A 14,614-nucleotide genomic window follows, 5' to 3' on the forward strand; every position below is an offset into this window, starting at 1 on the left:
AAAAAAGAGAAAAGAAAAAAAAATCAGTTTGCCAGTATCTTTACAAAAAGCATATTAAATGTTTGAATTGTATTGTTGTATTTAATCTATGGATCAACTTGGGAAGAATTAACATCTTAATGATACTGAATCTTCAAAGCCATGCAAGTAGTATATACTCCATTTGTTTATCTTTAATTTTCCTGAGCAATTACAGTGTGTGTTTTTTAATATCTTTTGTAAGATTCATCCTGAATTATTTAAAGTTTTTATGCAACTGGTAATTGTAATTATTTGGTGATTGTTCATAGTATATAAAAATATAGAAGCATGGAAAAGACTGATGAATCTCAGAGGGAAGGCAGGAGTGGGTGGAGTAGGTGGGTCGAGATTAACCTGGGAATTTATATGTATATTAGAGGCCCAATGCACGGATTTGTGCACAAGTGGGGTCCCTTGGCCTGGCCTGTGGGGATCAGGCTGAAAATGGCTTTCTGACATCCCCTGAGGGGTCCCAGATGGGGAGAGGGCGCAGGCCAGGCTGAGGGACCCCACTGGTGCACGATCAGGGGGCTGGGGAGGGACCAAGGGAGGGCTTCAGGGCATGTCTGGTCCGTCTCGCCCAGTCCCCATTATCTGGACCCCAACAGCAAGCTAACCTACTGGTCAGAACGTGTGCCCCCTGGTGATCAGTGCACATCATAGCGACGGGTCGAACAGTTGAATGGTCAGACACTTAGCATATTAGGCTTTTATTATATAGGATATGCATAGCCCAGGGACAGAGACAATAGTGTGGTGAAGGCTTGGGGAGGGGGTGGGAGGGAAGTAGAGGGGGTCAATAGATGGAAATAAAGGGGACATCTCTAATACTTTCAACAATAAAGATAAAGTTAAAAATATATATATACATAATTGATTTTTGTTAATGATAATATATATTATAACCTTACTAAACTCATTAATTAGTTCTAGTAACTCTTTTGTAGAGTACATTAGATATTTTTTGGAGACTAACGTCATCTGTGAAGAAAGACAGTTTCCAATCTGGATAAATTTTGTTTTATTATTATTTTATTTCTTACTGTGCTCATGAAGACACATTTTGTAAAAATCACAGGAAGGAAGTAGTGAACACTCCTACCTTCACCATGAAGATTCTATGTCCCCCACTTACTGACTGTTATCATGAAAATCCGATATGAAAGCACGTTCAACATCACTCAAGTGTCATTTACTGTATTTGAAATATATAAAAGTATTCCATGATATACATTCTAAAACTTATGATAGAGAATCTGGAAGGAAATTACAATTGTGTTCTTTTGGAAACAGTGGGGTTGGCCACTCTTGCTGAAATATTTTTTTGCATTAAGTTAGTTTAAATGATCTTATTTTTCATTGCAAGTACTACTGGCTGTTTGTTAATGGCATTAACTTACATGGACAATGAGTTACACAATTGGTATTATCAAATTAAAAGATTTGGTTCTTCTGAGTCAAAAGGATAGTATATGGAGACACACATTTATTAATTTTTCTAAATAACTTCATTAGCCAACTATAAAATATAAGCAAATTGTTTCAACTGGGTATTTTGCTTGGTTTTAACATGATATATTCACTCAATTTTAAAAAGCAGAGTCATAATATTACCGTGCTTACAACTTCAGACAGAGTCACATAATTGAGTTTACAATTTGGATCCAAAAAGCAAAATAAAACCTACTGGATTGTTGTTAATCCTCACTCGAGGATATTTTTCCATTGATTTTTAGAGAAAGTGGAAGGGTGGGTGGGGAGGAGAAGAGACAGAAACACTGATGTGAGAAAGACACATTGGTTGCCTCCTGCAAGCACTCAGATTGGGGCGAGGATTGAGCCTGCCCTTGACCAAAATTGAACTTGAGATGCTTCAGTCCGCTGAGCCAAACCAGTTAGGACCGATACCATTTTTCAAAGACCAAGCATACCATTCCTGATGACCACCTCTGGACATTCAGGTTTATTCAATAATACATTTCTGTAGTGTATTAGAACGTTTTGAGTGTGGAGTTTCTGATACTCAGAATTGAAACCATTAAATACTGATACAGCATTATTAACCTTCTTTTACAGAAGAGAGAACTGATGCTTAAAGAAAATAAGTAGGTTGTTCAGAGTCCCATGGTCAAATAAGGAGTAAAGATATGAACTCAGGTCTCTGTGCCTACAATGTCTAGGCTCCCTCCCTCCCCCTCCAACTATTTATCTATTTAACAGAACTCTTTCCCCATTCTTGTTATTAACACCATGTTCTTCATTCCTGCTATTCCTTTTTGCTTGCCTTTTTCTCAGAGGAAGACGTGTTCCTCTGCCTATCGATAGCTAGGTTAGCCTCTCCCCTAATGATCTTGCCCCTAATGATTTTGCTCTTTATCCTCCCTGCCTTATTTGGGACTTAGCTCTATCAATCATTCAGGCTCTTGAATTATCAATGTCTTCTTTACCTTCAGCATCTAAATAAATTCAAGTCAGACCTGACCCCTGAAATAACCTTCATCCTTTGTCTTTTTCTTAGAGAGAGGAAGGGAGAGAAGCATCGATGTGAAAGAGAAACATCGATTAATTGCCTCCTGACCGGGAATCAAACCTGCCACCTTTTGGAGTACGGGACGAAGTTCCAACCAACTGAGTCACAACAGCCAGAGCCATCCTTTCTCTTGATCTGACAACATAATCAACAGGTCCAATTAGATACAATAAAAAGCTTGCTAGGACTGCAAAGAAGCTTGTTATCTGCCCCTCAGACAAGTGGAATGGCATATAGAGAATGGAGCTTACTGTAGCCATTTGGCCACCACATGGAATTTGAGAATGGAGCCTAAGTAGCATGAAGCAGAGTGGAGAGATGGAGCAAAGTCTTCTCTTAAGGACATGCTGGTGTTTGAGTCCTATATCCAGCTGTACTTGAATCAGTTTACTATAAACTTTTCAGAGACAAGAGCCAATAAACCCTCCCTTTCTGCTATGATTTTTGATTTGGGTTTCACCAGTTTAAGTTGGGTGTTCTTTCTTTTGCAATTGAAACAATACAAAAACAAACAAAACAACCTCTGCATTTTACAGTGTACATATAAATGCATACATATGCATGCATAGAGAAAGTTCTGGGACCATTCATTTCAAAGTAGTAGGCGGGCTCATTTCTAGGGAAATGGGACTGTTATGGTGGAAGAGATAATTGGGAAGGAATCTTTGTGTTATTATTGTTAGACTGCTTTACAACAAGAATACATATCTTGTGAAATTAAAAATAAACACCCAACAAACATAAAGACAACACTCTGCCTCCAACCCCACCATCCCCTCCCAACAACGACCACAACAACTTTTATTGGACTAATGATGAATGTCCTTGCTTGATTTTCAGGATCTATAACAGTGTAACTAAAACGCTTCTCTCTCTTCTTTCCCTTTTCTACAATGGGCCCTTAGTCTTCCTGGAGGCTGTAAAGCAAATGTACTTAAAACTGGGGCTTTGGAACTCACCTTGCAAATCAATAATGATGTTTATAATTATTATTTACTGGCAATACCAATTAATATTTCAAAATACTTGTTCATGCTTACTCTAGTTAATGAGGAGTGGCTGCACCACTATATCCTTTGCAAATAGGAAAACAAGGCAAAAACTAATTCAGTGGTTTGTCAAAAGTTGTAGAATAAAACAGAGATAGCGATGGGACGAGTGTCTTTTGATTCTCAGCTGATGGGCTTTCGTGACCTGCTGTTGGGGCAGGCTTTTGGAACCCCATTTTGGACTTACGACGTGGTGCTAAATTGAATTTGGCTCCCTCCGTGGACTGAGAAGAACTCTGTTTAACTCCCGCTGCCTTTTTTTCTCTGTCATATTTGTTTTCAGATGTAACCTGATTGTAAGTATTTAAATGCCCTGAAGATATGGAACAGAACCAGTTAAGTAGTTTAGTGTTCTGTTACACAGAGGTGGATTTCCAACAAGGGGTGCTCGGGAGGCAAAGTGTTCACTCCACGTTCTAGGAATAAAAGGCAGTTTGTTTCATCTCAACAAGAGAACTGTCAGCACTACCAGCTGATCTGATCTGGGGAGCCTTTCTCATCAGAAACCGTGAACAGGCTTATCACCAGGTGGCGCAGTTTTACTACACTGTACAGGCGGGGAAAGAGGCGCGCTCACCTGAATCTTTGCAGACTGTCAATATGAAGGCGCGTTCATTGCTTCAGAGCTAAAAGCTCTCTCTGTTTCACTGATCCTAGAGAATGAGGATTCAGCCTTGCTTTGAAGCCACACGGTAAGTTTAAAAAGTTAAGTCCTCTGAACTCATTAAGGTATTTTTTCTTGTTGCTGGAAAGGAAAGTGCTATATTGTGGGCTATAATCATGACTGATGATCCAAATACTAAAAGCAATTTTGACAAATTCTAACACAATTTTACTAAAACAGGAGCGACAAAAGCATTTTCTTTAAGATAAAAAAGTTTTGGACTACGTGAAAATAGGCCTCAGGCTAAGAAATCTTTTGCTCAAATAAGGGAAATACAAGCACTGACATTAGGAATACAATCATATAATGCTTTCTTTCTTTACCTTCTGCCCTCAGCCTGAAGAACGAAAGTAAATCAGAGACAAAATCATGTTTCTCTTCTGAAGAATGATTTAAGTCACAGGGAGAGAAGACAAACAAACAAAAAACGAATGGGCAATTAACAGTTTAAAAAACTGGTCCCCAAAATGAAGTAATTCAAAATGCCCTGCAAATGGAGAGCCACAGTGGGGATTTCTCAGGGGAGAAGACAGCCTTCCCTTCTGTGAGCTTGCAGCGGGGTGAAGATTGCTTATTAAATCATAAATCAGATTCTTGGGTTTACTTTCTACCCCTGGGAACTACTATACCTGGTTATACAAGAGTGAAAGGTGAATTTTCTTTGACACATCAGAGATCCAGAGAAGGATCCAGGGATTCACCTGGAGAGATATATGATCTCCGTCCTCATAAAGAATCAAGATGTACCATGTGTTTAAAATAAGCGTAAATCGAGGAGGGACTGGCGCTGAGAGCAAACATGTTATACACATGGAAGAACACAGTCCTGAACTGCTCCCCCACAAACTCATTGACGTCCCAATATTATAAAGTGAAGGGTACCTGCTATGTGCCACACCAAGATGGTTTTTTCTAGGCCCTTTCCCGTGAAGGCCATCCCCAGGCTGGCAGAGGGAGGTCAAGGATGTGTTAAGGGGCTCTCTCCTTGGCCTCCCAATCGTGCAGTCATTGTAGCCAGGGTCTCAGGTGTGGGAGCCTATTGCCCCGCAACCCCACATTGGCCCGATGCCCAGCTGCAGCCCCCAGGCCAGGGCTCATTCCCTAGCGACGCCAGAGCCCTGAACGAAGGAGCCTGGATGCGAGGTTCTCCTGGACCTGGGGGCGGAGTCCGGAGCTGGCGGAGCCCGGCCCCGCCCACGGAGGGGGCGGAGCCTCTCCCGGGCCGGGCCCCGCTGGTCCCGGGGCTGCACGTGACCCGCGGCCCCGCCTCCCGCCCGCTCCGCAACGCCAGCTCGGCAGGCGCGGGGCGTGAGTCTCGAGTGAGACCCGCCAGCCTCCAACTCCGCAGCGCCCGAGCGCGGCGGGCAGCAACTTTCTCCCCGGAGCGGCCGCGGCGGCGGCGGCGGCGGCCGTGGCATCCGGAGCGGGCACCGGCCGGAGGAAGGCGGCGGCGGTCGCCCCTGCCCGCTCAGGCTGTCCAGCCCCTCCGAGACCGCCGGCCCGCGGAGCCTCGACCCTCCCCCGGGCAGCCCCGGGCCCCTGCCGCCCTATGTCCCGCAAGGCGAGCGAGAATGTGGAGTACACGCTGCGGAGCCTGAGCAGCCTCAAGGGCGAGCGGCGCAGGAAGCAGCCGGAGCCGGACGCGGCGAGCGCGGCCGGGGAGCGCAGCCTCCTGGCGGCCGCCGAGTCGAGCAGCAGCCTGCAGAGCGCGGGCGCGGGCGGCGGCGTCGGGGACCTGGAGCGCGCGGCGCGGCAGCAGTTCCAGCAGGACGAGACCCCCGCCTTCGTGTACGTGGTGGCGGTCTTCTCCGCGCTGGGCGGCTTCCTGTTCGGCTATGACACCGGCGTGGTGTCGGGGGCCATGCTGCTGCTCAAGCGGCAGCTCAGCCTGGACGCGCTGTGGCAGGAGCTGCTGGTGTCCAGCACGGTGGGGGCGGCCGCCGTCTCGGCGCTGGCGGGCGGGGCCCTGAACGGCGTCTGGGGCCGCCGCGCCTCCATCCTGCTGGCCAGTGCCCTCTTCACCGCCGGCTCCGCGGTGCTGGCCGCGGCGAACAACAAGGAGACCTTGCTCGCCGGCCGCCTGGTCGTCGGGCTTGGCATCGGTGAGTTGGGGACCTGGGAAGGGCCCCTGGACGCCCCTGGCCTCACCGCTCTTGACTCTGGTTGCTGCGTTCTGTTTGGGGGTCTCCGTCGGGTCTTGCCAGGTCGGAGAGGATTCCCTCCATTTCTCTTGCCCCAAGAAAGCCCGTCTGTTAGTCCTGCCTCAAAGGCTCCCTCGGGAGGTGGGTGGTGGGTGGTGGGTGGGTTGATGCAGCTACCCCCCCACCCCCCCCAGCCCACGGAGAATCTTGGCTCTTCCACGAAAAAGTGAACCCGCGTGACTGCTGCCTCTCCGAGCACTTACAGGACCCCGCTCATCACCAGCTTTTTCCTTGATCCAGCCCAACCTGATGCTGCTCCACAGCTTAGGAGGGAGGGTCTCTCTGCTTTCCTGCGTTGTCTCGCTTTGTCTCTCCACTGCTAGCTCCTTTCCTTGTCTAGGATTCCAAACCCCAACTCCAATCAGTGCTAAAGTCACAGTAAGTTAATTTTAAAGTTAAGTAATTCTGGACCCAGAAGCTATTCTGTGCCACCCCCTTCTCTTTCCTTCTCTAGTCATTTGTCTTTAGGTGGAGTATAATTTTCCTCTTCTTGCTTTTATTTATTTTTTTGTATGGCCTTTTGCTTTCATCTTTCCCCCAAATGAATTCTTTGCTCTGTTTTTCTCACTTGTCCTTTACATTCATATTCACTCATTCTCTTCGTTTTGCCTCTCCTGCCTTCCTGTTGGGAACCAAAATGATCGGCTAAACTTTAGCCGCTAAAGGTCATGTTCACTTCCTACATTTATTTAGGAGCTACTCCCTCTGTGGATAAATGCCCAGCAAGAAATCTGCAATGTGCCTCAAAAGTAAGGACTACGGTTCCCCTGGCATTGATTTTTCACCCTGGTTGCTGAGCAGGGGAAGTACAATCCTTGAGTTCTTGGCAGACAGAAGCTATTTGGAATGTGGTCAGTATTATTAGAAAGCACTTTTGAGGGAGAGTTGGGGGTTGAGACTTCAGTCTCACTGGTAGTGTTTCTAAGACACACCGCTGATGCTTTTCAGATGTTGCAGTTCATAATTCAGCTTTTGTTTCCTTTGGGGTGCGTTTGATGTATTTCTTCCCTGGGGTTGGGCTTGATGAAAGCCCTTTCAACCCAGGGCTCCTGCCCATTCACTGCTTGTTTGACATTTACGCTTTTCATCCCTTCTCTGTAGGCTCCCAGGGGAAGCGAGCCCCATTTAAACAACTCCGTATGAACTGTGAGCCTGAACCCCGGTTCCCTGCACTTCATGTCCCAAAGCTGTCATTACTGACCCCCCTTTAGTTTGTTTCTTGTCCTGTTAATTAGTGAAGCAAGGCAAGGCTCTCAGTAAAATGTTAAGTGGGCACATAGAAGCCCAATATGACCAAAGTACAGCTGACGTGAAACCTCTTTTATAGGAACAACCTGTGCCTTCAACAAATAACCTGGCATGAGAGTTAAATGATCAGGATTCTTTTTCTCAGCATTCTCTGCTTGGGACACCCAGATCATCTTTTTTGTTTGTTTGTTTGTTTCTTCTGGCATAGAAATAACAATTTTAGCTAGCAAGATTTCTGCAGTCAGACTGACTCTTATTTGTGATTTTGATATTGCATAATGTTTTGCAGAGATCTCTAAATGAAGCTTCCTAGAGTTTAGCTATGGCAAGTACTGGGTATTTGGATATTATGTTGACTCTTGTATGTGAGCAGAGGTAGATCATTGGAAGGACATAAGAAGAGCAGATGCCCAGCCGACATGGCGCAGTGGTTGAGCATGGACCTCGGAATCAGGAGGTCACGGTTCCATTCCTGGTCAGGGCATATGCCCGGGTTGCGGGCTCGATCCCTAGTGTGGGGCGTGTAGGAGGCAGCGATCAGTGATTCTCTCTCATCCTTGATGTTTCTGTCTCTTCCTCTCTGAAATCAATAAAAGTATATTAAAAAGAGCAGATATTCAGTAATTAGATGTTTGCCATGCCCTTTGGATAGGTCATAAAAAGTTATCTCTGGCAATACCTCTTACTGTGGGCACGGACCCCAATTTAAATTCTTTAAGGGAGAGGTAAATTTTCACTTGAGCCCTTAGACGTCAATTGCCTTCAGCTCAAATAATCTGCGTGCCAAAGTGGCTCATCTTGGGGAGGCTGTTCTGAACCCCTTCAACACAATTTGCCCCCCCCCAAAATAAATTAAAAAATTGTATTTTACAGGGTAATCTTATTGTTTATGTCCTTTACAATGACATATTGTTTAAGAATTTTGTACTTGTAATCAAAGTTTTTAGGTGTGGTTGGGTACACCAGGATCGAAGGAACTTGAGTACAGTTTTCCTTTATTTGATTGTTATCTGGGATATTGTGTCTCTCATGCATAACACAATAAATTGTCAAGAAAGGGCAAATTACAAGAACTTAGTCCTGTTATCACTATTAGCACATACATAACCCAAAAAGCAAGCAGTTTAATTTAGCCTTTTCTCCATGGTGTTCGCATTTATTTTTATTGCTCCTTTTAAACATGATTTAGTGCCTGTATAGGGAACATCAGGAAGTCCCTAAATGTGGATATTCACCAATATTCAAAACCTTTACTGAGCATTGACATATTTCTATATACAACACTGGGTTTGTTGAATTAATTTTAGATTTACATCAGTTTCTTCTGTCAGTCTCTGTTCCAGGGCTCCCTCTACTGGAACACAATTTGTAGCTGCATATTGCATCTTGTAATTAGTATGGTATGGCCTGTTGAGTAATTTTTTTAGATTTTTCACATTTTCTTCCCCAAATGGCACTGTGAATTCTTATTCTTTAATGCAAAGCAAATGTAAACTCTTTTTTTAAATCAAAAACATCATGCAATTAAGCATTAATGTAAAAAAAAAGTTTCATTTAAGATAAGCATAGTTAGCCAGAATCAGCCAGATTTTTAAATAATCAACTAATGCTTTGTTTTTGCAATCAACTTTTTTTGTGTGTTTTTTTTTTAAATCCCCCTTCCCTCAATTTCTTTCTTTCACTTTCAACTTCTTTTAAAGCAGGATTGCTGTATTGGATTTATGCTCACTACTGGTATGAAACTGGCGTGTAAAGTAAAACTTCGCTTAATTTCCTTTATTTTCTTGTTTCATACACATTAACAGTTTACATGCACTACCCTCTCCCCCCTCTTATTTCTGGTGGCTTGACAATCCTAATGAGGATTAGGACCTAATTGTGTTTGTCTAGCAGTATTGCAACACCCTCCTCGAGTGAGCTGTCAGTGAAATGACGGAAGTCTGTTCACATGAATTCTATGAAGTTATTCATGTGACTTCTGTATAAAACACTACTTTTTCATCCACTCACCTTTCCCTCTTCTGTATTTTAAGCCCTAAGTAAGAATACAGTCTAAGTTGAATGACTTCACACTGATGTCCTTGGCTTTAACATCTCTAATGATGTAGAACCTGCTGGTAGACTTCAAATAGCAAGTAGTCTTGCTATTTTACAAAAAAGCACATGAGATATTTTCCTTTTCTTTTTCTCATCCAACTTGGATTGCTGTATACATCTATCCTATCTACAACTCTTCATTCCTTTTCATTTATTTGTTTATTATTTACTTTTCGTTGTTGACTGTATTACAGATGTTCCCCATTTTCCCCCTTTTTGCCCCTCCTCACCCAAGCCTTGTCCCATCCAAGGCCTTCCCCACACTGTTGTATCCATGGGTTATTTATATATGCATATATATTCTTTGGCTAATCTCTCCCTGTCCCCTCCATCCCACTAAGATCTGTTATTATGTTCCATGTTTCCATGCCTCTGGGCCTATATTGTTTGTCAGTTTATTTTGTTCATTAGATTCCAAATATAAGTGAGATCATGTGATATTTGTCTTTTTCTAACTGGCTTTTTTTGCTTAACATAACAGTCTCCAGGTCCATCCATGATGTCGCAAAGGGTAAGAAGTTTTTCTTTTTATAGCCACATAGTATTCCACTGTGTTAATGTACCACAGCTTTTTAATCCATTCATCTACTGATGGGCACTTGATCTATTTCCAGATCTTAGCTATTGTAAATAACGCTGCTGTGAACATAGAGGTGCATATATTCTTTCTGATTGGTGTTTCTGGATTCTTAGGATATATTCCCAGAAGTGGGATTCTTTCATTTCTTTACATCCCTCCCCCTCCCCCCTTTTTTTTTTCTTGGACCTTCAGAGTCAGTAGTAGCAACACTTCTAAAAAGAAAACTTCCACTGTGATGAAAACCTGTACTCACCAGAAAACCTCAAACCCCTTTTCCACATTTAAAATGTAATTTCCTTGAATGTAGAGAGAGAGAGAAAAATAGCCAACTTTTGTAGATATTCTAAACTGGGAGTACTGCGTGCTTTATACTTGGTATTTTATTAAATACTAGAGGCCTGGTGCATGAAATCTGTGCAAGGGGCTCGGCCCTTGCAGTGTGTTGGCTTGCCTTGGCCCTCCCAGCAGCCCCGGGTCCAGGGTCCAGAAGGTCATTTGGCTGTCCGGTCTAATTAGCATATTACGCTTTTATTATTATAGAATTATTATAGATTAGCACCACTGTTTGGAATGGTGTGGTCCGGAATAAGTGTCAAAGCCACATGACAGGAGCCTCACTTCACAGCGAGGCTGACCAGGGTCAGGGGATCACCAGTGCCACCAAGTGGAGACCTGGGTCTCTTTATCTGACTTCATCATCTCCCTGTTTTGCCCGAGGGTGACATCTCAGCAGTCACTCTCCAGGAAGAATGTGAATTGACAATGGAATTAGCTGCCTATGCCCTGGAAATGACAATATCTAACATTTGCTCATTACAACTCTGTGTCAGTCACTCTTCTAAACATTTTGCCTCTATTTACGTAATCTTCATAATAAATAACCCCGTGACATGGGTTATTTTGAGATGAAGATATTTAGCAGAAAGAGAGGAAGTCACTTTCTCTTGGTCACAAAGCATCTGGTGGAGCCAGAATTTGCCAGGAGAGGTCTGGCTTCATAGTCAGCCCATGCTCCTCTGCACAGTGACACTGACTCTGGTCCCTGAAGCTACCAGCATCTATGATATGGGTGGGAATTTTAAAATATAGACTTTGCAAAGTAGCCATGGCATACCATGGAGTGACAATGAGGAAAGCAGAGCTGTTTAGAACATTTCATTGCTAAGAGCTTGTGAACAGGGATGCCCATACTCAGGGCAGCTGTGTTGCACACCTTTGGGGGGCGGGGGGAGGGGGGCGGGGCTCCATTCATGCTACATCTACCCTGGAGGGGGTGGATTCCCATGGAATACATTGGGGCCTCCTGGAGTTGGACAACACAGATACTGTTCATGATGTAGCAACTAAATTAAAAAAAAAAAAGCTATTTCTGCTTTTCCTTTCTGTCGTGATGTTCTGTCTGCTTGGAATGTGCTTTTCCATAACATTCTCTCTACCCATCCCACAGTCACTTACTGAGTGATGACTTTGTTGGGTGCTGGAGAGACAAAGATAAAAATAGTCCCTGGTCTTAAAAAGACCTAAGGAAAGACAAAGACGAGGTTGTTAATCCTACACAGAATCATCAAAGGATGTTTACTCATCCTTCCAGGCCTCGCTTTATCAGGAAAGCTCCCTCAGTGGGCCTCTGCTGGATGTTAGTGCTTTCTCTGAACCACATGCTCAGGACATTGAACTGCATTATGCGTTGCAGTGGATCTTTTTGGCCATGACTCATCTCCCTGTTAGACCAGGAGCTTACAGGGTCACCTAATTTGGTAGTACAGTCAAACCTCGTTTGTCGAATGTCTCCCATCTCGAACAGTTCGGTTCTCTACCAAGTTGTTCACAGAAAAAAATGTCTGTTGTGGAACCAAACTTTGGTGTTGACAACCCTTCCAACCCTCAACATGACAAAAAGGGTCTCTCAGGCAACAAAGGAGAGAATGCTTTTGTTGCTGGCCAAAGAAACATAACGAGGCCATCAAGAGTGCTCATGTTCTAAGGGTGGGAAAGAAACTGATCACAGACAATTGAAGTAGAAAAACTTGTTGATTTGGATAAAAGCAATTTAGCCAGTGTCAGCCATTTTGGAGGCATTGGTATATGAACAAGCAAAAATGCTGCATGCTGACCTGGAAGACACTCCTGGACCAAATGCTAAAAATGACTCGTTTAAGGCTAATAGGGGGGTGGTTCGATAAATTTAAGAAAAGTGTTTCTTTATACATTAAACAGTATATTAGACATGTACTGTATATAAGAAAGGTTAAAACGGAATCATTTGGGAGTCTGGAATAGATTAATTCAATTTACATTATTTCTAATGGGGAAAAATTCGGTTTTCGAACAAATTGCTTCTCAGACAGCCTTCTGGAACAAATTAAGTTTGAGAGCCGAGGTTCCACTGTAATAGTATACTGTATTTACTACCCTACCATTTATATATTAAGCTCTTAAATATGTAGCAAACTAAAGAATGCATAAAAGTAATACTCAAGAGACCATTGCTATATTTGAACACACGAAACCTCCGATACACAGTTAATTTAGAAAGTGGAATGCTTGGTGGTGATGCGTGAGGCCTCTGGATCTGGGCTGCCCGGGCTCCCACCCTGGCTGACCACTTACTACCCAGGTGACTGTGTCAAGTCTCCTACTTCAGTTTCCTTATCTGTGGGATAGAGATAATACCCTCCTCATAGGGTAGTTATGAGGATTAAGTAAGTTAACATTGGTAAAGTGCTTTTACAGTGCCTTCACAGGTAAGCCGTGTAACCTTTGGCAAATTACCATTGTATGCCTCAGCCTCTACGACCCCAGAATGAGTGTGATGATAGCACTTAGGAAATAAGGCTGTTGTAGAAATTAAATGAGCTGATGCATGCAAATATGCCTGGCTAGCAATAAATGGTCACTCTGGCTATCCGGTGCAGCCGTCTCAGTCACGCCCTAACACAGTGGTTCTCAACTTTCTGGCCCTTTAAATACAGTTCCTCATGTTGTGACCCAACCATAAAATTATTTTCGTTGCTACTTCATAACTGTAATGTTGCTACTGTTATGAATCGTAATGTAAATATCTGATATGCAGGATGGTCTTAGGCGACCCCTGTGAAAGGGTCGTTCGACCACCAAAGGGGTCGCAACCCACAGGTTGAGAACCGCTGCCCTAACACCTTTTAACAGTCAAGGGAAATAAAACTATTATGAGAGTTTAATGCTTATAACTAGTAACAGGTGAGTAAAAACTCCACCTATAAATGGAACAGGCAAACATGAAAGACAGAATGAGTAATTTAACACTCCGGTGTGGGGTGAATTTCCCGCCAAAATATAAGATGGCGCGGGCAATTATTTAGGTTTCCCGCGCAAAATCAGGGATTTTTATGATACCTATTACCCCAATGGGTATGAAACGGTTCGCATACGCAGGTAGGTATCTTTGTGAACGGCAAACAAACAAATATTTGGTAATACGCAGTTACAATCGGCCCGAGTTTACACGTTTCCCGCACTCCACCGCAAATCTATATGAACCGAGTTAAGACGGCTCCCGCGGAGTACTCGCAATTCACGCGAGCCGACTTAACTCGTTTCCCCCACTCCAAGTATTAAAAGCATGGCAGTACTCTGTCTTTCAAGTGTTCAGTTTCTATTATGTAAGATTATCTTCCAGCCAGACAGGTGGAGTTTTGAACCCAGTCTTGAAGGAAGTGATAAACATAGGTTGTCTGAGAGAAGGGTACTTTTCTAGTGAGGCAAGAGGAGGGAGATAAATGCAGAGCCCTGAGTAGAACAAGCAGTTTTTCTGGGCCGTGTGGAGGGGTTGAAGAAAGTAGTGAAAATGTGAATCTCTTTGTTTGAGTATAATCTCTGCTGGTAGTAAGGGACTGGTTGGACCTGTGGTACTAGGTCTGTCTTGTAATATTTTACATGCCTATTTATAGACAAAAGAGTCCAGTTCCCCATGGAAAAGATATGTCTGCCTCTTAAGAGGCAAAGAATGAATACTGTTCATAAAAACTTGAAAGTAATAGCTTTGGGATAAAAAGAACATTAATAATGGAAGCTTTCATGTAAAACTCCATTATATTTTTGGATTTGGTTATGACTCCCATGTCAGGAACTCATTCCATACAACAGAGAGGGAACATTGGAAACTAAAATTGTGTGCCTAGTGTTCAAGGACTAGACATTCACTATTTAATATTTGGTAAGCAAGTGCTTATAGTTTTGAAAGAA

At 43.5% G+C, this 14,614-nt stretch overlaps 1 protein-coding gene across 1 annotated transcript in view; it reads left to right on the forward strand.

The window, feature by feature from the left end:
- Positions 1-5,602: 5,602 nt before the first annotated feature.
- Positions 5,603-14,614, forward strand: part of SLC2A13 (solute carrier family 2 member 13) — a 300,012-nt gene continuing 291,000 nt past the window's right edge. The window contains exon 1 of the mRNA XM_070410428.1: positions 5,603-6,366. Within this exon, the coding sequence (XP_070266529.1) occupies positions 5,814-6,366 (553 nt within the window). The 5' untranslated portion in view covers positions 5,603-5,813. The remainder of the gene's footprint in view (positions 6,367-14,614) is intronic.

Source organism: Myotis yumanensis, unplaced genomic scaffold, assembly GCF_028538775.1.
Source record: "Myotis yumanensis isolate MYYU_CA2020_CCGP unplaced genomic scaffold, mMyoYum1.0.hap1 SCAF_3, whole genome shotgun sequence".
In the NCBI taxonomy this organism is placed as follows: Eukaryota; Metazoa; Chordata; class Mammalia; order Chiroptera; family Vespertilionidae; genus Myotis; species Myotis yumanensis.